Source organism: Seriola dumerili, unplaced genomic scaffold (assembly GCF_002260705.1).
Source record: "Seriola dumerili isolate Sdu_G_001 unplaced genomic scaffold, Sdu_1.0 BDQW01000597.1, whole genome shotgun sequence".
Classification (NCBI taxonomy): Eukaryota; Metazoa; Chordata; class Actinopteri; order Carangiformes; family Carangidae; genus Seriola; species Seriola dumerili.
In genome coordinates, this window is record NW_019174852.1 from 16,587 (window position 1) to 42,347 (window position 25,761).

Consider the following 25,761-nt stretch of genomic DNA (forward strand, 5'->3'; position numbering starts at 1 on the left):
AGAGAGAGAGAGAGAGAGTGAAATAATGCAAGAATGCAGTGTGAAACCAATGACTTTAATCTGGTCCTGCTACTTATCTGTGGGTGTGAGCGCCTGATCACTGCAGATGGAATCACTTCATTGCATAGCCAACAGCACAGAAGATGAAGTGGATCATTTGCGCAGAGAAAATGCCGTCGTTATGGAGCTAATGATATGGAGAGGAGCCTATGAAACCATATAGTATAAGGAAGCAGTGTTCCTGTGAGCCATCAGTCATAGCAAAGCTTCACTGTATCTGCACAACACTGGCCCATATCTCAAGAGGAGCAGTGAATCAGTCCCGACTCTGAATCATGTGTGCCGTTGTTGTTCACGCTGTACATGAACACTGAAGGATTTAAAGGTGGGGAATAAGCCCTGACATTTTCAGCCCGTGTGCCTCCTCCTCGCCCTTCTAACCAATCAGAGAAGGTCACGGATGGTAGCTCACAGGTGTCAACACAACAAAAACTTTCGTTCACCCCTCTGATACGTACCGATAGCTGCCATGGTTATTATCATAAAATAGTCATGGCTTGGTTAGGTTTAGGAAAAGATGGCGGTTTGGGTTAAAATAAGTACTTCCACAACATTAGACGATTTTTGTTGTCATGGTAACAACAATAAACAGCAAACGGTCATGGATAATAGAAACAACATGGGAATCGAATGCCGCTCTCCTGTGTCACATTCATCCATCCACCACCACCTCCTCCTGACGTGGACTGTCTTTATACTACATCACCGACACTTTCCCCTTCACTCCTGTCATTATTACTATGACCATGAGATGTTGCCTAGCAACAAAACCTAACTGTGATGTCATAATAACCTGCTGCACAGACGACCTGTGGGCTCGTTTTCTACAGGACAGTCTTGTCCCTCAATATGTGAACGCTCCTCTGGTCGGCAGCAACAGCACTGAAACACATTATTTCCAATGGCTTGTGTTGCGCCATGACACTGTGACGAACATCTACACGGCCAATAGAAGTGAGGCATCCAGCCAGGCATGGAAACTACACAGGAAGTAGACCTCAAATGCTAACACTAGCTTCTTAGCACGGGACTGATACATCTTTGTCGCTGGTAATGATAGACTCTAGACACAGTGGGAACTTCCTGCTTCATAGTGACATGTCCCACTAGGAGTTTAGAAAACTCCAGCTATGTTTTTCTCTGTCCTCCTCGACTCCCCTGAACACTGCGCTGACGAGTGGCGAGCGCAGCGCTAACCGTGTTCTGTCTGAAAGCCCCATGAGGCTTCAGGCTTGTGTTAGCTGCTGGAAGACATTGCTACGGCTAACTCAGAAGCTAGAAAGCTCCTGATTCGTGCATTAGTTAGGTGTGGGTGAAAACTGGGCGGAGCTTAATGGAGCTGGAAGAGGAAGGAGTGGGAGGAGTCTCATGCTAGCTCTCGCATGATTTCCAGAACTTGCATATTGTAGCTTTAAGTTCAGTCAATAGTCACCAATAATCACCAACTACAACAAATATACAGATAAATAATTGTGATTTCATGGCCATCAGACTAAATATAATTTTTGCGTGTAACTGATTTCCTGTTGGTTGAGAGTTTACAATGTGTTTCACTTCCTGTTTCACACATACAGACAGTGAAGGTGACACTTCTATAGATTCTGTAGGAACCCCAGATTAAAATGTCTGTTCAGGTAACTGTTCCCGTCTGTAGGAGGAGGTGTTTCGGAATCCGTCCTTCCCTCCCTCCCCCTCCTCCTGGACTCCGTGAGCTGTCTCCCCATATTTCTCACTTAGATAAGCTTGTCTATGAGGCCGGGCTGCTGAGAGCCGGCGCTCTCCATCTGAGCCGGCTCTATAAACATCAGCACTAAGTCTACCTTGACCCGGACCGTGATGGATGACTGTGCTCAGCCTCGTCTCTAACTGTGGGTGGTTCAGACTCGCTGCCTGAGGTGTGTTACTGTAAGAGGGAAACATGTTCACCGCCAACAGTTCGACTGATGCTCAGTTTCCTTTGTTTTTGTTTCTTAAAGTCACATGTTGTTGTTGTTGCTGTTCAGATTTGAAAATGATGCAGTCGTCTGTTGACGTTCTTAATTCTGTCACAGTATAAAGTCAATGGTCTGATTCTTCCATCATTATGTGAGTCTGAAGACTGTGATGGAAGGTCTCTGGATTCTGGATCCAGTATTTAGCCTGTGGCAGCGCTCACACATCGTACAATTACACCCTGTCCTACTGGGGCTGGACACACACACACACACACACACACACACACACACACACACACACACACACATTTGATACTATAAATAAATGGATGGAATGGAAGTGACTTGACCACTCTATGGATTTTCATTTATCTTTTTAAATTAATTAAAATAATCAGTTGTACAGTTATAAATTACTGGCAGTGAAAGCTTTACAAGGATCACAACAGCCAGATGTTTAGGTCACTAAACTATAAACTTTATTTACAGAGCACTTTTCATACAGAAGTGTCTGGAACAAGGTCTGAGGAAAAAGAAATATGATGAACCTGATAAATTATAAGACTGACTGAGGCCTTGAATTGAACTGATATAGTGATGTTGGAGAAAAAGTCAAATACTATAATAAAAATAAAGTAATATATACATATATTTATATTAAGTCATTGTATGATAAGACTGATGTAATGTGAAGTTCGGTTGTATAATGATGCATCTTCCAGAGTTTAACAAAATAAACAGGTCGGAGATTGTTGTTGTTTCCCACAGTGGGGGGGATTTAAAATATGCTAACGAGCAAGTGAAGCCTACATCCAGCTAGTTGGACTACTGATGTGGGAAATCGTATGATGGAACTGATCAAAATGCAGACAACAGAAAAAAAATGATGACCAGCCAGAAATCCAATTGATTGTCCGCAACCCATTAGTTCAAACAATTAATGCAACAAGGCCACCATTACACACTCACACCTCCATTACAACTGTGCTTGTTGGTCATCAGTGCCAGGATCAGCACAGGAACTGTCAATATATAAGACTTTAAAAGGAGCTACACGTACGTTTTGTTATTGCTACATAGCTAACGTTAGCATTAGCAGCTGTTTATTTACCAAGAGTTTCAGCCATTGTTGCATTTACAACAGGTTATAATACGTCCTCTGAGCAGCGACGTCTTCAGGGCAGACTGGCCGGAGCTAGCTGGTTAGCATGCTAACTTCAGTAGAAGAAAATAAGTGATAAAAATAGAAGCAAAACAAGAGTAAACATTGGTGTTTGTTTCCACCTCTGGAGACAGATGTTGGTGAGTAAAGGAAAGAGGATTGATGCTGAACTCACAAAGTTTCTTCTAGACTGTTGAGTAAATAGCTGCTAATGCTAATGTTAGCTATGTAGCAATAGCAAAACGTACAAGTAGCTCCTTTAAACCATAAATGAATTTCGTCAACCAGGCCAATGACAAAACTTAATTAAAATGATAATGTCCTCATTAGTTACAGGTTCATGTTTATGTTTGTTGAGGACACTTCTGTGACTCTGAACCCTGAGGGACTGAACCCTGTCTTGGTTGTCCCTCTTCCTGGTCCTCTCTGTACCTCCAGCCTTTTGTAGGTTTGGATCTCTGCGGTTCTGCCAAAATAATCCAGATGGTTAAATATTGTTTTAAATATTTACACCTGCAGAATAAAACCCTGTCATTACAGATCCACATCGAGGTGAGGGGCGTCATCATTTACATTACTCCCTCCGGCAGCCCTGTGTTCTCCTCTCCCGCAGTGTGTCTGAATGAAAGGCTGCAGGGCTGAATGGGAGGTTGATTAGTTTCTGCCATGTTGGTAATCTACCTCCTGAGACTTCCATACTTCTACCAGGATTCATCCTTTCTCTTCCCGGAGAAAGCAGGGAAAGGGAATGAGACAGAGAGACAGGTGGGAGGTGGGTGAGAGAGGGAGGGGGTTCGGGTTTAGAAGTGTTGCTTTCCTATTACCATCGGCTAAATCCCCTGCACTGTCAATTACCCTGAAACCAGCATCTGCAGGAGGGGGGGGCAGGCTCAGTGTAACAGGTGGAGATGAGTGACAATCAGCCCTGTGGAAACACTTTTAATGAGGCCAGTGTTGTGCTGCTCCTGTCAGATGATCGCAGCGAGGATTGTGACAATGGAGTATTGTCATCACAGGGCGCCGCGCTCGGAGGACACAGACACGTGTTGACAACACACTCCGTGGCATTAACTGAAGACTCTCACACAGCTGTTAAAGCCTGCAAAATCTCTCATTGTCTGCTGGTGACTTAACAAACACCTTTGTAGTAAACACAAGTCAAGCAATTTTCAGTCTTATGTCTGTATGCATGTTGCAGTCAGTTAGCCTAGCTTAGCATAAAGATGGAAGCAGGGGGAAACAGGTACCCACATCCAAAAATAAACCTCTTCCAACACACGTAGAGATTTTAGTGACATGACAGTTTATCACTTAAAGCTCCAGTGTGTAGCTCTTTGCTAATATTTTTTTATCCTTGATGCACATCAGAGATCCTGACACCAGCTGTGAGGAGTGTGTGATGTGTGTGTGTGTTTAGGTTTGTCTGGATTACGGTTGTGTTTGTGATGAATTGTGTAAATCAGGAGACAGGTCGGAGGAGTATTTGATCAAAGCACATTTTCTGTGTGTATCTGAGTAATGTGTTCATCTTCAGTTAGCTCCCTGCAACAACATGAACAGCATCGAATTATTTACTGCTGCAGCTCTACTCCTCATTTAACTGAGCAGAATGGATCAAACTGTGATGATGAGAGAGATGGAAGTCGTTCAGGATGTTTGTTCATTTCATAGCTGCTCCTTTCGTAATGATTGTGAATGGGAAAAGGTCTCGGGCTCGTGTTGGTCATGTGATCCTGCAACGTCAAGTTAGGTCACTATCGCCTCACAGTCCAGCACTGATGTCACACTAAAACACAAAGACTGAGTCATAGTTTTTATCTGAATCAGTTAATCACATCCTTTAAACACCTGACTAACACACTGCAGGTTTAAAGGTTCTGTAAACGATCGTCACGGCCACTAGATGTCACAGCGATAGCAGCTGGCTAACTGTCACAGTTGCACAATAAGGAGAACAGCAAGTTAGCTAACATTAGCATGTCTGCTGTAGTTTTCGCTAATGAAAACAGACATGTAACATTATGAACGATTAAGTTACTGACACGTGGAGGAGAAGAAGAGAGCTCAGTCCGATACAACAGTCACTTCCTCTCTGGTTTCTCTCCCACTGGTTAATGTTTATTGACAACATTAACTCAGGGTTTGGTGCAGGTATCTGTTACAGGCTGTGATGTCAGCTGCATCACTTCAGCAGTGCACTTAAAAATATATAAGAAATTCAGCTGGAATATGAGCAGAAAATATTCTGTTTCCTCACTTTCCGTACATTTTCCTCTGCCAGTCTTTTTGTTAATGGCTTATGCAGTTGTGTTGTTTATTTGAGTCATATTCTAAATGCAATCAGGGATAAGAGACCTACTCTGTTTTAATATAACTGTCCTGACAGGTCCAGAAGTTGTTCAATATCATTATGAAGAGGACTGATAAATCCTCTTTTTTTCTGTCCACCAATCCAGATTGTCAGCGAGGCCTTTTGGCCCCCGGAGCTCTGAGGCTGATGAGTCACTGGCTGTAAATCGATCTCAATGAGCAGCACATTCAATCTGCACACTCACTTATCTTGTTAAATCGCAAGGCCTCCAGACTGCGGATTCACGCAGCGTCGGAAAGACACAAATCTACAAAGTGGAGGTTGGATTTACTCTGAATCCCAGCAGCCCCGACCAAGGACAGAGGGTTCATTTCAGCCACTGGAGGGACAGAGTCCACACAGCAAATCACACTGACACATGAACAGTGTTCATCACAAACCGGGTCACGGCAGGCTGAAGACACGATAAAGCAGTGATGCCTGCGTGGCGTCAGGAGTGGTCCGCGGTCATTAAGTCGTATTATGTCACACTGTGAGTCTGGATCTCCGCCGGCCTCGGGGCTCACTGCGTGGGACGCGGCGTTCACATGATTTCAGAAATAGAAAGAGCACGCCGGCTCGTCAGTGTTCACTGGGTAAGATGCTGCAGAAAACTGTGATGATTCATTTTAAAGAACAAGTTCTGTGGCTCAGAAAAGGACAAGATGGCGGCACGGAGATTATACAATGTTCCGAGTATTAATTCACGGCCTGAGGGCAGCTGTTGTTCAGAGCCTCAGCGCTCATGCATAGTAATTAGTGCTTTAATAATCATATTTAATTTGATTTATCATTGTAGCTTTTACTAAAGAGTTTATTACAAACAAACCCAGTAGAGCAAACATGATGTGGTCGGACTGTTTTGATGATGTCATCAACTATCATCAGGACGATCACACATGGGAGTTCAATTCTGTTGACATCACTGCTGCTGGTGTTTCTTTTACTTCGTCTGGCGGCATGAAGAACTCACATTATTAGAGTTAGAGGCAGAAACAGCTCGTTTTATATTGTGATACCACAGGTGCAGAAACGGACTTTATGGTTGCTGGTTTTATCCAAAGAGCTTCTGTTTTTCCACACCAGTTAAAGCCTGAGGACCAGAGGAGAGACAGCTTGTTCTTTCCAAAGGAAAGATACAGAAAACGTGCTGAACATACTCACAGTAGTTTTCAAATAGTGTCTACACATGAATGTCATCACTTACAACATGAAGGCTCCACAACAACAGTCACTTCCTCTCTGGTTTCCCTCCCACTGGATAATGTTTATTGACAACATTAACTCAGGGTTTGGTTTTGGTCTCTGAACATTCAACATAACTACGTCTGTCAGCCTCAGTGAGACGACAGCTGAGCTGAACTCACTGCACGAGTTCAACAAGAAACAGTCCAACACATGAGAACACCTAAACTCTCAGACTGTTGTAGGTGTTTTCACCTGAGAGAGGCAGGTCAGCTGTTTCCACTGCTGCAGGTGATTTAATGACTTAAAGGCAAACAGTGATACTTAATTAATCTAATCAAGGCTCTCTATTAAACAAAGCAACAGCAATAACAATAACAAATATCAACAACTTACTCAAATGATGCATCTGATGCACAGACAACTTCAGGAAACATCACCTGCAGATCAACATGCTGCAGCAAACAAAGGGAGAGCCTGATCCAGACCTCTTATCAGTTCAGGTGTGGCCTAATAGGTTGAGAGGCTAAGTCCCGCCTTCCTGGGACTGGGCAGGAAGTAAGGTTTTCGTTATGGTGGGACCTCACTCTGTTTTAACTTTGATTTATCAGGAAAAGCACCTGAACTCCTGCACTGACAGACCAACCAATCATCTAGTCTTCACACACCAGAGTTCAGTCCACAGTGGAGTTTGATTGACAGCTTTCAGAAACCAAAACAAAGTTCCTTCAAAAACAAGATTCTTTCAGCATGAAATCCTTGTTTCTTTCACTTTCCTTCCATCATTCAATTACTTAAACTGCTGAAGCCTCATCACAGCCCCACATTATTGATTCCACCAAGCAAACACTGTTTTAATGATCAAATGATTATTGTCACTGATTGTTGAGGGACACAGTGGAAACCTCAGGTTGTGATCAAAAACCTTGGGACAGAATCATTTCTCTTCAAATGTTGTTTGAATATAGTTTATGAAGTTTACATAATAAAAAAAACAAATAAAAACATTTACTAACGCTGTTCGTCTGCTGACACTTCTAAGACTTTCTAACTGCAGGGCCACTTCTCTCTCATTGGTGAACTGTTCCCAATTATCCTCTAAATACAAACTGCAAATAAATAAATAGTTTAAATAATTTGCTTATACTAATCAACTTGTCCTCTTTCAGTCATTTTGGGTTTTTTCATATACGACTGTTGTATCCTACAACTGTAACTCATACATTCAGCCACAGACTGCACAACCACAGTCCAAGACTCAGATCCATGAACATGGAGAAAACTGATGTGCACATATTGTGTATTACAAACTGCACAACCACTTCATTATCTTTATATTGCACATGTTGCTACATTGCCTTGTATATTGTTGTAAATTGTATGTCTGTTTCATCTGATCTATTTTAGATTCTGTTTCTATTCTTATTTTATTTCTTATTCAATAATCAATCATCCTCCTGTTCCTGCTCTGCTGCTGCTCTGATGTTTACAGTGTAATTATCGTCCCGCTCTCACAGCAGCAGGTGTGTGTTACCTGAGTGGAGTTAATGGTTCACTCCAACCACTCAGACTGAGCCTGGAGCAGGAGCTGTTTATGTCATTTTACCTTTAAATCAGTAAAGAGTGAAGTTTAAACTGAGGGAACAAAAACACCTGACGGGGCCGAGCCTCTTCAAACACACCTGGTCGCTCGTGACCAAAAACCTTGTGCAAAGCAGCGCAGCAAAAAAGTATGAAGATAAAAATCCATAAACTTAAGTAAGTGTTAAGTATTAAGGAGTATTACTCCCTACCTTTGAAGAGGTGTAGAAGTCATTATTTATATTCCTTCAGTCCCTCAGAGTCAAAGGGTTTTTCATTAAAGCATTCCAGGTTGTGAAGTCTGTTACAGACCGTCAGGCAACTTCTTCTTCTTCTTCACTTCTTCCAACATGAAAACAATATTTTCAGCTTCCGGCTGGGGGCTCTGGGTGTGCTCGTTCTCACTAGTTTGTTGCCTACGAACTGTAAGTGTCCCCACAATGTTCTGTTGAGTTTTCAGCTGAAGACAGCGGGATGCACCTGTTCCAAAAGCCGCCGACGATTTCCTCCGTGACAGTTCTGGGCTGCATCCAAATAAAGACGGACGTAGCTGCCGTGACGTCACGCTCAGGTTTCTGAAGAGAGGTTTTGAAGCTGCTCCACTGTCGCCATCTTGTCAGTGCCTGACTCCACCTAACTCCCAGCTAATCCTAAAATAGGCACGGAGGAGGGGCTGGTGTGGAGCTCGTTTATTAATGTGGCAACCGTACTCTCCTGTTAGCATCGTTAGCACTCCTCCATAACTTTAGTCCTTAACAACATGTAAACAGGTGAGTTATATAAACAGGTGTCATGAAGGAGGAAATTAGCTCTAGAGACCAAAACAGTCAATGGGGACTGACTCACTGTTGGAGCCAGACTCTAGTGGCCATTAGAGGGACTGCAGCTTTTGTTCTTCATCCTGGAGGTTGATGCTTGTGGAAAACGTCATGAGGTCGGGGAAAGAAGTGAAGGAGAATTCATAAGGACTTGAGAGAAGACACCGTGGTGCTGAGAGAATCACACTGAATGACACTAAGATTTCTTTTAAAGAAACTTTATTTATAACACATGGACAATCAATGCTCCTTAATTTCTAACAACAAACTGAAAACAAACAGGATCGAATGAACGTAACGTAATAATACAAATAGAGAAAGTTGAGCCGTTAAAATAATAATTCAATGAAATAAGGAAATGAGTCAGAGGCCAGAATAAATTATATTACACATAAGTTTCCTGGCACGGGCGCTATTGACCTTTTTTATATACAGTATTTATATTTTAGTGCCTTCCACTAACACAGTGGGGGCGTTTGTGAAACTGCATTTATGTATATATTATTTAGTTATGATGATGATATTTTTAACTATAAAATGAATCTGCTTGTTCTCCATGATGACTCCTCACTGGATTTAAAGAGAGTGAATCTATATTTATGGATTTGGGCTTCAGCCAATCAGACAAGGATTCCTAAAAGTCTTGCATCATGTCACAAGAATATAGGTGCTCTGGTGTTTCTACATTTATGAGGTGAAACTACAATGGTGCCTCATTTTAAATGTTGCTGCAGCAAGGAATTGTGGGACGATATTTTCTCCTTTCCTTTGAAGGAAGCTCTGGTGTTTCCTAAAGGAGATGAGAGAGGAAGCAGCGAAGCTCCTTCCCTCAGCTCTTCAGACCTTCTGGTTATGAAGTCCTAACCGAGCCGGTGCGTAGGAGGACGAGTTCAGGCGGGTGTATTCAACACATATGGTGTGTCCCTACAGTCTGTGCATTCATTGACTTCAGGCTGCAGCTGCTCGGCCTCGTGGACGTGCACAGATGATGAGGTTTCGCTGACGTGGACCTTAACGTTCCACTTTAGCTGCTGTGAGTGGATATTGTAGGAAAACAAATAAAACAGCATTTACATTTTACAAATCTACACATACTGTACATCCATGAAACCACAGAATACATTCCTTCAAAAATAAATTGCACCTAATTTATAAGAGACAGGATTACATGAGACATACGATCGTGCTGTCACAAACCGTTTTGGCAGCAGGCAGAGAGGAAGTAGGGCATGCATGGTTAAATACATTAATAATGTGAGTGTGTGTGTGTGTGTGTGTACATTTACTACACATTTACACACAGGGCCTGAAGCCGTCCCTCAGTGCTGCCATACTTGGACCGACTCCATCACGCTGAGCGAATCGTACTGTATCAGCTCACTTGGCTTCGGTTCATCTCTGCTAATAGAACAGTCGTTCTGTGCCAGGCCAACGCCACAGCCACCGAGACTTTCCTCTCACTGGGTGAATAATGAATCCTCCTCCACCTGAGGGAAGCTCTATTAGACCATATGTGGCGTCCAAAGGCTCCGAGAAACGAGGCCACAGAGGGGGGAAGCAGCCATGTTGTTTGAAGAAGAACCAACATTTTAAAGGAGAAGATGCATTATTCATCTGAGAGTCCTGCCACTGAAGGAGCCAGATGTTGTCGTGAACATCTGAATTTCATGTCTTCACCATTGTACTCTGCACAATTTCATACCAGTGGAACAAAATGAAAATATGTAGTAATATGTAGTAATGCATGTTTTATTGGAGCTCTACAGCAACTGCCATCTTCATCCAACCTTTATTTGAACTGGGAACCTTGTTACAATACAGCCCAGGGAAAATGAAAGAAACACAGAAGAAAGTTAGTGAAAATAAAAACAAGACTAATTAGTAAAATAGTGAAACCAGAGTAAAAAATAAATCAATTCAAATTTAAATCATCTCAAACTAGAACAGCTGGAAGTGAAAAAAGATGCAATTAGAGTTTTTGATATTTTTCTCAAAACAATGAGTGCAAACTGAGTCTTCAGTCCGAGAGTCTGAGAATGAACTCAACAGACAAACACGTTTTCAGAAGGATCACGATGAGTACAACAATCTGTCAAACTCCACTCATAAAAACAGTAGTTCTAGTTTCTAACCAAAAAGACTCAGTGTCAGCTGCTGCCACTAGAAGGACAATACACCACACTACACTGCAGTAAAGTACACACTGCACAATAACTGCAGATGGGAACAGCCTCCTCAGCTTCGCTTTTAACATGAACAAAACCACAACGTTTCTTCTCCCTGCACGCTGGAGAACATGCAGCTGCACATGTTACTAAGTAGGTTGTCCTATACACTTAATCACATTATATATTAAAGACTTCTTTACATAAAACAGCACTTTGAAAATCAGACCCTCCACATAATGCAGAGGGGAATACCAGCGGAGAGAGGGGGAGGGAGAGAACATGACGGCACATGTAGGAACAGGAGAGCTGTGCTCAGCTGGGTCGAGCTCCCTGGAGAGAGAGAGAGAGAAAACACAGGTTTAATATCTGCACATGATGTTTAAGTCTGTTCCACACGAGGCTGAGATTTTATATTTTCCTTCAGATCTCAGGGACAGATCCAAACCAGCATCAGGTACCATGAGCCTGAGGTATCATCAGCTCCGTCTTTGTCCAGAACTATAATTTATTTTCATTCAGCCTCAGGTTCACCGTCCTGCAGCAGCTGCCCCGAAAACTCGGCAGACCAGAAAATGTGTATAAATCTGATGCTGAAGACGGTTCTCCACAAATGTAAAGACTCGTCTGCAGTGAGCAGCTGTTCAGATCCCGTTCTCCAACTGGCACAATCAGGTTCATGACATTGTTTTCATTTGTAATTTACACCTCACATCCACTCTCCTTCCAGCTCCGGTTCGGTCTCCACCTCCAGGCCGTAGTGTGGAGCCTGTCGATGTTAGTCATTCAGTCTTTCAGCTGTTACCACAGTAACAGACGACACTGTTCTGCTCCGCTGTTAAAGGCTCCTGGTCCAGCTGATGAGTCACCAGTCAGATCAGTTCTGAAGGGACGAACTTCAGACTCTTTCCACCAACAGATCTGAAGCTTTACAGCTGAACGACTGCTCAGGCACCGCTGGAGTCCTGGTGGTGAATCCAAATCAAATCCCATAATAGCAGGTCGCCCCGGTAACTCACCTGGTGGAGCACGTACCATATTCTTACCACAGCGGCCCAGGTTTGGACCGGGCCCGTCTAATGATGAGGAACCACTTATCTTAACAAAAATCATCATCTTTTCCTAACCCTAACCAAGACACGACCGTTATTATAGTAACCATGGCAACGAAGGTAGGTATACGCCGCTCTGGGGTACAGTCTGTGTTTTTATTATTGTAACCATGACAACCAAGGTCCGGTACACGTGCCGCCGTAGGGGAGACGCTCCTGTGCGTCGTTCAGGACACGTTGGATTCATTTGTACGCTCGTTTCTAGTTCACACTCATCATGTGACCAGATTATATATTTACATTCAGTATCGTCCTGCAGTAAAAATATTGTGCAATCAAAAGATCTCTGGCTGAAACACACAGCTGCATCTCTTCACATTAAAGTTGCAGTTACCGTGCGCGGCCACAGGTGACGCCACAGATGATGAAACAGAAATCTTTGAGGTCGCTACTGAACCAAAACCTGTCTCTGTGTCCCGCCTCCCTCCGAGGCTGCGTCTGAAGACCCACTGCGCCCCAGCGGAGAGACGACACTGTCCCATCTTGTCCCAACAGGTGGATCCTCCGTGTCCCAGATGTAAGATGTGGAGACATGTGAGTATCGGGTTTCAGATCAGTTCAAGAGTAAACTAAAATTCTGGCTCCATCTTGAGGTTTAACGACCACGACCCAAACTGTCAAGGTTGCTAGGCAACAGTAAGGGCAGGGACAGCTGGTGACGCAGAGTGGACCGCGTCGTCCGAAGGATGTGGCCCCTGTATCGGGACACATCTCGCCTCTTTCCTCTTGTAATGATACCGTTTCCGTGGCAACAGGTTTAAAACACTTTCAAACACTGCAGTTTAAGGCTGACAGTTTTCTTTCTGTGCAGCTGGAAACATGAGAAAACAAGAGAAACCCACCAACACTGCAGCGGGTCAACGGTTGTGGACGATGTATGAATGGTTTCATTAACCATCAGTTTGTGTGGCAGCAGGAAACACAGTGATCCGGTTCATCAGCTCAAACCTTTAGAGAGAGTTTCAGTGAGTCTGAATCCCCGAGAGAGACGATCAACATCAGTTTTACAGGGTGAGATCTGTCTTTATTATTATCATCATCATCATCATCATTATGGCAACATCTCCAAAACAATTTTATTCAGACTTTTTCTTTTTTACATATTCAATAATGATAAAAGCAAAAAGAGAGCGAGAGAGAAAAGGTCAGAAACACGATCAGTATAAAACCGACGAACGCAGCGACACCGAGTCGTCGTCACATGTAAACAGGAAATCTCTATCGGCACAAACAACCAAACATCCACTCATCAGTCTCATACTGCATAAGGCTTTGAACGTCACCTGACTCAGCTCCATGGAAGTAGTTTGGTTAGAAGTAGTGGTCATGTCTACAAAGCTGTACTACACTCAGTCACATGGCTCCTCCTCATTGGTTTCAATAGCTGGTCCTAATTAAAGGCGTTTAGAGAGAGAACGTTAGAGATGTCAACTTTTTAAAAAGGTCTAGAAAAAGATTCACACCAACAGCTGACCTCAGATCTGTTGTCACTTCAAACCTTTATCTCCTACTGCTCAGTCTGTGGTTTCACATCCAGACACGTCACTTTCCTCTGGAGCTGTTAGACTCCTCCCTGATGGAACCGGCTCCGTGTCACCTGACTATCATTAGTGATGGTGCCACCATCCTGTTCTCCATCCACAGCAGAGGAAGTGTTTCAGAGGAGCAGCAGGAGGAGCAGCAGGAGGAGGAGTCTAACGGGAACTTTTGGCCGTGAACATGGAGGTTGTGTAAACACTCGTATGTTTGGTCATTTGGATCACAGTGTCGGCTTGTGTGATGTCCAACCATCACTGGAATTAACCTCTTTGGCCAGGAAGAGAGAGAGAGAGAGAGAGAGAGAGAGACAGAGAGAGAGAGAGAGAGAGCTTGTTTCGTACATGATGCATGTTTTGTATGAGTCTGTATTTGGAGGTGGAGGTGGACACACGGCGGACGGTGTGACCTCCACTCTTTAACAGACCTCTTCTCCATCTCTCTGCTCACTGGGCTCCGCCCTCTGAGACAGGAGGAAGGACTCCCACACCGCCAGGCACTGAAAGAGAGGACACACCTTCATCAGCATCATCCTCATCATCACAAAGTCCATCAAAAACACATCACACAGCAGCTTCAGCCTCACACACGTTCTGATGTCACGCCATCGTCATACAACCGGTTTCATCTGAGGCGCCTGAGACCGCCACACTCAGAGGAGGCGTTTCCTGACTCAGAGTCGAGGCACATCACAGATTGAAAAGCGGCGGCTAACATGTCACCTGTCGGTGTGTTTACTGTCAGCGTGAACCTGAACTGAACCAGAACTAAAAATCAACAATGTGCAAATCTTTCCCCACGGGCCGGACCACATGACCCCGAGCACAGGTGTGACAGGTTCTCTCCAGGACACTCTGCAGGAAGCTGGTTCTCTCTGACACTGATCTTCTTCTACGTTTGTTTATTGATTTTGACATCAAATGTTGTAGAATCTTCACAAGAGAATCATCATGAAGATTTTCTTCACTTTTTCTCATCAGATATGAAACAGTTTCTCAGTCCGAGTTTTCTTGAACATCTTCTCTCCACCTTGTTTTTTATCTCCCTCCTTTTCTTCCTCTAACTCCCCCGCCATCTCATCAGGGAGAGCACATGATTGCACCGACAGACACTGAAAGAGTGCCATTGTGTGTGTGTGTGTGTGTGTGTGTGTGTGGCAGAGGACTTGACAAAGCGAATCACACTTTTATGGCAAAGAAGCAGTTATGTGGAAAACAGGAGAGGCAGGAAGCCGTGCAGCCACAAAGTGAAAATGACAGGCCCTCACCGACAGCACAGACACACTCAAAAGCCAATCTGGGAGCCGAGGTTCCACTCTGTCAGCACACATCAATAAAGTGCAGTCAGTTTTTCCAAGGTAATGGTCGTTCGTTTAGAGGCGGCGATAAGTCAGATCCTCGGCCGCCATCTCCCCGTTTAACAGCCAATTTCTCTCAACACCATCCGCGGCACTGGAGCCTGGAGTTCTGTCATAGAAATGATTTCAGGACGAGTTAAAACCTGAAGGGGAGGGGCCACAAAGTCCAGTGACGAGGTCGGGAGGTCGGGGAGGTGAAACCTCAAACTTCTCCAACAGTAAACGTCTGGTGACGAGAAGAGTCTCATCTGACGCACACATCAGCCCCCCCCCCCCGGGTCCCACCTCCCTCCAGCCAATCAGCAGGAGTCTCTATTTCGGCAGCAGGATGTCGACTCCTTGTACTTCCTGTCACAGCAGCTAATTTCTATTTGATTAATTAATTAAAACAGCAGCTGACCAGTCGTCAGCTATAGAACTGAAACGAGACGGAATCACTGACGTCTTTAAAATCACTTCTTTATACATTTCGTCTTTTTATTCTCTTTTATTGCTTTTCTGTTTCTCTCCAACAGTTTCTATTTATATTAAAGAAGATTATCTGCTGCTATTTTTTTGTTTTTTGTTCCATCAGAATATCTAATTGTATATATCATATTATTTAGTATTTGATATTGTCATTTGCAGTTGTTCTTTCTTTGTACTGTCACTTTGCTGCTGTAATATTGCAAACTAATAAAGGAATATCTTATCTTACCTCGTTATATTGTTTGTCTTGTCTCTCTATCTTTACCTCAGTTCTTCCTGTTTCTGTTCGGCCTCACTCTGACTTTCTGTTGTCATGTTGTTGTTGTAAACTCTGTTTTTAAAGGTGCTGCATAAATAAAGTTTTTATTATTATTATTATTATTATAGTTGTTCATCTTGTCCAGCCTGTATAAAGCTCCTGCCTTACATCAAACCACTTCCTGTTTGGATCCATATTTTTCTCTGTTTTGCCTCGACACAGTGGCTCAACTTGAAAGCTCCAAAATGTTTTTTCTGCTGCAGTAAAACCTTTATGTCTGTCAGTCCAGATTAGTTTCTGCTCTGCTCTTCTTTATTGTGCTTTTCAGTGAAACAAATATTTTATCCATTTCAAACAGGAAGTGCTGAAATATCTGTCTTGTATATATTCAATGTCTTTCTTTAAAGCTCCTCCAGTGTAAAGGTCTGTGTCCATGTGTAGTGTGATTATAGATCAGCTCTAGCTTCTATATTAATACTGTGAAAGTATCAAAGCCTCAGTCCACAGAGAAATGCACACAGCCTGTATTCAGAAACTGAGCCTTAAAACCAGCCGTCAGGACTTCTGGAACTTTGTGATGTCACAACAAAGCAGTCACCAAGCCCCGCCCACCTGGACCCACCATCCAAACCTTGCAGGATTTGGTTCTCCGAGTGTTTTACCTGAGATCTGCTATATTTTTATTGGATCACTCAGAAAACAGTCAGCCAATCAGAAGAGAGGCTCAGAGCCTCCTCTCTTCTGATTGGCTCACCGACCTGTTGTTACTAGAGCTCCAGAGAGAAGCCTGAGAGAGGAGATGTAAAACTACACTGAGATGGTTTTTACATCTTCTGATGGATCAACACTTTTAAATAAAACACAGAAGAAGAAGAAACATGGAGCTTTACCATAATGTTACAGAATGATGAGTCAAGTGTTCATTAGCATTGTCAACACTTCCTGTTTTGTTTCACAATAAAGGCATCCTACTGTGCGGTGGTGATGATAAGTGTAAATGTAAATCTGATGATGTTGATGTTGGCTGAAATAATATTACCCATGAGCAGTTAACGGCTGCCCTCAGCGTGTATTAGTAGTTAGTGGTTAGTAGTTACATCACTGCAGACTGCGATGGGAAAATCAGTTGTATATCCCATCATTTCCATCTGATGCTGACACAACATGGATGTCCCGAGTGTGGAACTTTTACAAAGTGAGACTGATAGAACGCACGCCACCTGCAATGCTCCTTGGGAGTTTTCTGTACTGCTGTTGAACAAAGTAAAAGCATGTCGATGACTTGTTGTGGTTCTTTTATCAGGTGACGCTGCCGCCTGTCGGAGGTCTGCACACAACAGAGCTAAGCAGACTGACCAACCGTTAAACCAGCTGCTATAACAACACACAACATATGATGTGGATCAGCTGATCTCACTCAGATGATCCCTAGACATCACGACTACACTCAGCTCTCATGAGCTCTGTAGATTCTGCTTTCAGAGAAGGTGTACTTTTCTAACTCTGCAGATATTGCACTCAATGTTTGAACTTCTCTCCAAAGCGTTGTGATTAAAGTTAGTAACAGTTGTTGTCTTTGCAGCGTTAATTTGAAATTCTAAGAGCTGCAGCTCTCAGCTCCTGAGGCAGATATAGCAGCGAGGGTGTTTCTAACAAAGCAGATTCAGATGTTCCAGCGAGGCTCTAAATCTGTCCGAGGAGCCTGGATTTAACAGGCTGTCGACTCAGCACTGCCTTCCTTAAGGAGGACTACAGAGAGAGCCCACAGACGAGGAAATCGCAGCACATTAATCTGACAACAACAAAACGAGCTGGAAGAGGAAACAGGATTGATTCATTTCCAGTTTACACACAGAGAGGGATTCATGGTTTTTGTACTGAAGCTTCTGACCGGACGGAGTCTGAATCTCTTTCAGTTTACTGGATAACCAAGTCCTCTTTAAAGACACAGAGAAACAGAAAATCCCATTTCCACCATTTAATCCTGTATCTCAGTGTTCACTCCTCAGTCCCTGGGTCTAAAATAAAGTATGTTACACACTCTGAGTCCAAGTCACTGCCTTTGTTCTTCGACTCAGTCTGAACTCAGGGACAGATATACACAGTGTCCAATCAGACGCACATGCTGTGATGATTTTAATATTCGTGTTCAAATACCGAACACGTCTGATGAAAGGCAGCCGCATCACGTGGAAGCAGCAGGTGAAGATCCGTGTGGGTGAATCTGCAGAGAGGGAAGTGAGCGGCTGCAGAGGATCGAGAGGACGAAACGTAGAAACGAAGCGGCCCCGTCCCTGTTGGCTGTTGAATCAGTTATGACAACAGTATTAAATGAACTGAACGTGTATTCTCTCCAAAGAAGAAGAAGTACACTCTGCGCTACGTCAACACGCTCCTTTGCTCTGATTGGTCAGAGGTTTGTTGCTCCTTTAACCTGCTTTTAGAGATGAAGCCATCCAAGGATCTCAGCACTTTGTGCTCAATGTTACATCACCATGGATACCAACATCTGGTAATAAGGACGCTGGGCTGTAAACAAACAGATGAGTTACACAGAAAGATCTCCATCACTGTTTCAGACCCACTTCCTGCTTCACCTGTGACATGCTGCACTCACTACAGCTGTGCTCACAGGTTTCCTGCACAATGATTATAACAACAGCATGGCTGCACTGTGAACCATCTGAACAACAGCTGACTGATCACCTGACCCGCTGAGCTCATCAACACTGATCCAAACTAATAAAGACGGATAAAGTGGAATTATCCTTTAAAGCTGCAGAAGAAGAAAACAGGTGAATGTTAGAGGTAGAAACGTTGGTCAGACTGGTTTAAAATACAACAGTAAACTGATGTAAATACATAAATTCACCTGAGACTCAAAGTTTGCTTTAAACACAAACACACACACACACACACACACACACACACACACACACACACAGCAGTAATTACAGGCTTCATTAGGAAAGTAGATTGGATCAGCTGACAGCTATTCTCTAAGCTCCACTGGTGCTGAACAGGTAAACACACAGAGTCAACACACACACACACACACACACAGTATAGCATGTCACAACAGGTGTGCAGATGAGCTGTTTGTCTGTTGCTGCTGTGTTTAACTATGCAATACAACATGTCACATGACCATGTCGAAGGTCAAAGGTCATGCCTGTTCTACCTCAGGGGGGCGCGGTGCTCTCTCTCCACTAACCCTCACAAACTTTGTAGCCATTACTCAAGACTTCACAGATGTTATGACAGAATTTAACCTGTAACCTGGAACTAGTCTGAGTGGAGGAGGGATACGACCACGAGGAGGTTGCTAACTGGTTTTGTGCACACCTGACCTCAGGTTCACTCCACCTGCACAACCCTGGTCCTGATCCACAGTCTGCTCCGCCTCCAGACCGTCTCTCTGCTTCCATCCTTCCTCCCCTACAATTCCCAAACCACTTCCACGCCCACCCACCGGATCCATCTGCAGACGCGTTACAGTGAATCACCTTCAACCGTCTCCTGGTCGGTTTGTGTCTGGGTCCTACAACCGAGCTGCAACACAAACTTTCAGACGAACACGAGTATTTAAAACGATTCCATCCAAAGTTTGACAAACACTCGAGCTCACACCAAGTTGTTTCTACAGGTGGAAATAAATTGGTTTCCACTGTGCGAGGAGAGACTCCGTCCTCAGCATCAGGGGAGACAGGAAATAAAAATCTACCTGAATCTAGGAATTTAAATTCAGTCTATCTGCCACTGGTTTTAGTTGAATCATAAGTGACTCTAGCTGCTGCTCATCCCACAGTATCCTGCCACAGCCGCCCACAAATACCAGTGAAGCCTCCAACAGCCAGTCCAGTTCTATAAAGTCAATAAAAATAATGAAATATAACCAACATCCCATTATTTATCAGTCCCATTCACCAGCAGAATCCCTGTTGCTATGAGGTAACCATGGCAATATCAACACGGCTCTGCCTTTGCCGTCCACGGAGAGGAAAGAGCAAAACACTCGGCTCATCACAACCTGTGTGTGAATAATAATCACTGCTTCACTGATGCTGCTGCTTCCTGCTCCAAGTTTCACTGTGTTGCAGCTCAAAGTTTAATCTGGTTAAACATCACTCACATGTTGAATATTCATGAATGATTATTCTCCTCATGTTGGCCTTTGATTTGGTGTCAGGTGTGAGCCAGAACCTGACGAGCCAAAATCAATCAATCAATCATTAATACCACCTTTGTATTTTCAATTAAAAAGCAGATTTTAAGCGACTCTTGGCTGGTTATGGTGATCTTTGTTAATGTGTTGAATGATGGACCTCTCTCCTGCTGCTGTGAGACAATATGCAGCCTGTGCAGGAGGCGGCACTGTGATGAAAACTGCATGTTGACGTGCTAATAGAATTGCAAATATCAGCGCCTCCTCGTCCTGCTGCGCCCACACAGCAATCTGATGACAGCCCGGCTTAGAGAAACTAATACACTGGAGCACATGTGTTTCTACAGCGCAGCAGCACAGGGTTATCATTACTGACGCCGCACAGATAAAAGTCCTCAAACAGGGACAGCCACACCTGAAGTGAAGGTAGGGAACCACAGCAGTGGTCTACAGTCTGTGTGTGACTCTTCTTCTGCATCATCTAATGCAGTGGACGAAGACACCAGGAGCACGCAGCGAAATATAAAAACACATCATGGATAATGAACTGATGCATGAGGATTCACAGCTGTCTCCCAGTATCCATGTGCATCATTAATGTGCATCCAGCCTCCAGAAAAGCATCAGCTTCTGCACCTTAAAGAGGACATGAAACACTTAGTGAAGTTCACATAATTTACAAGACATATAACCCCTCTAATCATCCTCACGTTTAACACCTGTCAGTTTAACTGGATTAAAAATAATAATAATCTAAATTACAGTTTTCTGACATGTGTAGCGCCATCTTGTCCTGGCGTAGAGCTTGACGTCATTTGGTTGGTTCCGGTGAACATGCTAACGTGTGTACATATGGTAATCAGTGACAGGATGAGTGACAGTGCTCGTATGACAGACTCAATGGAGAGTCTGAAGAAAAGCCAAACTAAAAAGCGAATTGGGGGGGCACTTCTGTATTGCCCCTGGATGCAGCAATTTATGGAGACAGGTGACAGGTGTGTCTCCAGTGTCCATCTCTGAAAGACGTTACAGCTCAGAAAATAAATACACTTGCTCTTCCCTTGTTCACAGACTGGGCATGCAACAGGTAAACCCAGGACTGCTACCTGTCCCTCATGACACAGGTGTGTTGGACATGATATTATTTTAATGCTTAAATACAAACGTTCACTCCATCTTAACAAAACTGTGATAATTCTGATAACTGGGATCATTCTGGTCACTATAGCTGTCTGCTGGACACCATCATGTCTGTCTGCCAGTCAGAGGACATTAGTCTACCTTTACCTGGAAGCAGAGAAAATGTCCATCAGAATTTGTTATTCTTTATTCTTGTTCTTGATAATTGGTTAAGATAGTTCAGTCCTTTGTTTGCTCGTTGCTTCTATAGTCACAGTGATACGAGACAATGAAAAGCAGAACATCGTCCCAATGGAAAAGCTGAAACCATCAACTGACTGAAAGGTTTATCTGATCATCAGACTAATGATCTGACCGGCTGTGTGTACGAAACCACGCTGCCGTTTCACTCCGTACCCAACGTGCTGCTGTCACACGAAGCAACAACAACAGGGGAGAGAGTGGATATCTAAGGAACAGGTAAGTGTGTCCTGCCATCCACTTCACGCCCCCCTCCCCCGCCTGCTCCTCTGTCACTCTGTGTTAATGCTACATGAATGTCACATGGGACAAACTGTCAGAAGGACTTGACAGTTTAAGTTATGATTTGTTGGTGTTCAAGCGCAGAAAAATGTCTAAATCCCTCAAGATATCATGACGAAGTTCTTTGTTGAACTATTTGCTGCAGAATTTCATCATCCACTGACAGTTTGATTTTTCTGATGATTAATTTGACAAAGATTAGTTTATAAAACTGCAGAGAAAAAGGAAAAATGTTGATGACAAAGTCCCACATCCTCACATTTGGTAAATTAGCACGAATGAGTTTTTGATTCACATTTCAGCGGGATCAGTTTTCAAACCTCGCACTCAGGCTCTTTGTGAAGAACACTGTTAGAGTTCTCTCATTTCTATATTTACACCCTCCTCCATCCAACCCTGTTGTGTTTGTGAATCTCCCCCTCCCTCCCCCATTCTCTTCTTCTTTGTGCTTTTTATGTCTCCTCCTTTCCTCACATCGCTGTTTCCCTCAATCCCCCCCGTCGACCCTCGTTCTTCCTCCCTGTCTATTTCCCCGTCCCCCCGTACACCCCAACTAGGTGTTATAAATCCCTCCCAGGTGCAGGTGTCTTATTAGATTCTTATAGGCCATCTCTCTGCGCTCCGATCCAATAAATCATTCACAGGCCCCGAGGCTGCAATAGCTCACATCTGCATCAGAATAACAATATCAGTGATCTCGTCCTGGTGGATCCTTCTCAGCTGAGAGTTATTGTTTGTGCTGTGGATTGTCTGGAGATCAGCAGGAGTGTTAACACAGTTTAAATTGGCTGCAGTTGGTTTGTTGAGTAGTGTTGATCTCAGGAATTCTGCCAAATGAGTCACTGAGACAAAATTAATTTGATGTGGTTATCAGCTGTTTTAATAAAACAGTGAGAACATTCTTAATTTAGGTGGGCGTGAGAAAATATGAACAATGCTCCACTGCTAACAGCCCATTACTGTAGAACTTAAGACTGCTGAGGTTACAACATCTCCTTAAAGCTCCTCCAGTGTAAAGGTCTGTGTCCATGTGTAGTGTGATTATAGATCAGCTCTAGCTTCTATATTAATACTGTGAAAGTATCAAAGCCTCAGTCCACAGAGAAATGCACACAGCCTGTATTCAGAAACTGAGCCTTAAAACCAGCCGTCAGGACTTCTGGAACTTTGTGATGTCACAACAAAGCAGTCACCAAGCCCCGCCCACCTGGACCCACCATCCAAACCTTGCAGGATTTGGTGTTTTTACCTGAAATCTGCTTTATTTTTATTGGATCACTCGGAAAACAGTCAGCCAATCAGAAGAGAGGCTCAGAGCCTCCTCTCTTCTGATTGGCTCACCGACCTGTTGTTACTACAGCTCCAGAGAGAAGCCTGAGAGAGGAGATGTAAAACTACAAATATATCTTCTTATGGATCAACACTTCAAATAAAACACAGAAAAAGAAAATATGGAGCTTTAAAAGTAACCTGTGGATGAATATGCAGCATTAGCTTTTATTAGTGGGTTCCTGTTTTCTTTATATATCTCACATGGAATCTGATCTTTTATATTCAATATAATATTATTCAATGAGTGTTTTAGAGTCCATTCACTCCCTCTTTAGAAACCTTTAGTCTAGCCATTATCTGACTCTGACAAAGCCTCTTTTCACTTAGAATAACAATTTCACCTCTGGCACTTTCACTTAGTTCTCATGCCATTTTTCTCACTATGATAATGCTGCTTAATACAAAATGTTCCGCAGGGAAACTGAGGTACACCCTTAATTATAACAGGTGATAAAAGGCTGTGAGTGAGTTTCGCCTTCTCCAATGAAGATACAACTGAAAGAAATCTGAACTTTTGTATAAAGGAGTTAGGTTGGTCATAGACTGTAAATAAAGATGGATGTAGCTGCTGTTTTGAAGCTCAGAGTGAGCTGCACTCCCGTCGCCATCTTGGCAGTGTGTGACTCCGCCCCTAACTCCCTGCTAATCCAAAAATGGTCAAAGGTGAGGGGCGTGTGTGGAGCTGAGACTTTGGCACATGTCGGTTTGTGTCAACCATACGCTCATCCACCTGTCAGTCAAAGAGGCCACGCCCTCAATCCTCCATAACTTTAGTCCTTAATAAAATGTAAACAGGTGAGTTATATAAACAGGTGTCATGAAGGAGGAAATTAGCTCTAGAGACCGAAACAGTTTTTGTACCAGGCTGTAAACATGTTTATTTCTGCTGTAAAGTTGCACATTTTAACATGGGAGTCTATGGGGACTGACTCACTGTTGGAGCCAGACTCTAGTGGTCGTTAGAGGAACTGCAGCTTCTGGTTCTTCATGTTTCAGCCCTGGAGGTTGATGCTTGGTTGGTCAATGCCCCGTATTTGCTTAAATTTGTTGATCTAGAATCAGCGCAGACTCTTAAATATTTCCTTTTCATTTTACATAAAATAACTTCTATTTCTGATTATTTTCAGGTTTATCTGAAACCACTGGAGATTTTCCATGTGGACTCCACTGTGTATACTGTACACATGTGTATGTAAATAAAGAAAGGTATTTGTAGATACATTAGACATTCTTCATTAGCCTCCAAGACTCTACGTGGGCGGTCTGGTGTTTGATTGACAGCTGAAACAGCAGGGGCATGGAGAGACCATGTAAACAGATCTGTCAAGTGTAGCTTACAAAGGAGACACAACAATGTGTCACCAGAGGTGCTGAAGAAAAACCCAAACCCAGCTCAAAGAGTTTTCTCTCGTCTGTCATGAGAATGAAGTTTGCAGATGTGTTTGTGTTGATATGTAATTCACATATTCTGCCACTGCACTGGACACATAACAGAGTACATTATTTCCTGTGCAATGCGTTAACATACACAGTTCTCTCATACTGAATGGGGAAGCCGTTGTTTCAACTTTTCAAAGTCACACCACTTCTGAGAGTAGAGTCATGCAGTGTGGTGCCAAGATGCTTTGTTCACCCTGAAGTGCGTCCTGCTGAGCATAAAGAGCTTGAGTGCTTATGTGTGAAAGTGGAGTTATTATCAAACCATCTATACAGATTAATGTTGACATTTGCGACAGGTTTTCAAGCTCTTCAGTGCACTATGCTTCGCCACAGAGTGCAGCAACTACAGAGGCAACAAGGTTGAGAAAAAAAGGCTTTAAAGTTTAAAGCAAAATGTAAATAGATTGTAATGTTTTCAATGTATGTTTTTTCAGGCAGATTATTTTAGCAAATAAATGAATAAAATCTAAAAATGTAGATACTGCACTCTGGATAATCCACTACTCCATAGTTTATAGGAATCAAGTGTTTAGCAAAGTGTCTATCTGTCTAATAACTTTTAATATTCATACTAAAATCAACATAATACATTAATTTACAAATTAATACATTTAAGTTTGTAACTTAAAGGTAGTTTAACCAGATGAAATCACATGAAATACACTTACTTGCTTGCTTACTATGAAATACAAAAACTGAGAATGCAGTTACTGAGATCTGCTAAACTAGTTAGCTTTAGCAAGAGTTTAGCTGCTTTGTTTTGTTGGGTTTTGTGTTTGTACGTGTATTAACAAAATGGGAGTTCATTAAAATAGATATATATATATATATATATACATATATATATATGAAAATATTTAGTTTACAGACATAAACTACCAGGCAACAATCAAAAGTAAACTTGTTTTAGTTTTAGCTAAGGTTAGCCATAGCTTATGACTTTCTAGCTGACTGTCTATGATAGAGAGTTCAGTAACTGTGAGATAAACTAAGACAGAGTAGAATAACTACATCCTGAGCAGAAATACAAGTCCAGGAACGACACGTCCACAGCGCAGATGTTGTGTTTTAGCTTGTTTTTCTTTTAAGTCTGTTTTGTCGTTACTGCGAGTTGAAGTAGGAAATTACACATTTCTTCATTTTAGTATTTTTTAAATTGTAAAACAGATGTCACA

At 43.0% G+C, this 25,761-nt stretch overlaps 1 protein-coding gene across 1 annotated transcript in view; it reads right to left on the reverse strand.

Moving 5' to 3' along the window:
* Window positions 1–13,369: 13,369 nt before the first annotated feature.
* The window catches only part of snx7 (sorting nexin 7), a 35,029-nt gene continuing 22,637 nt past the window's right edge, over window positions 13,370–25,761 (reverse strand). The window contains exon 9 of the mRNA XM_022764906.1: window positions 13,370–14,402. Coding sequence (XP_022620627.1) covers window positions 14,322–14,402 — 81 coding nt within the window. The 3' untranslated portion in view covers window positions 13,370–14,321. The remainder of the gene's footprint in view (window positions 14,403–25,761) is intronic.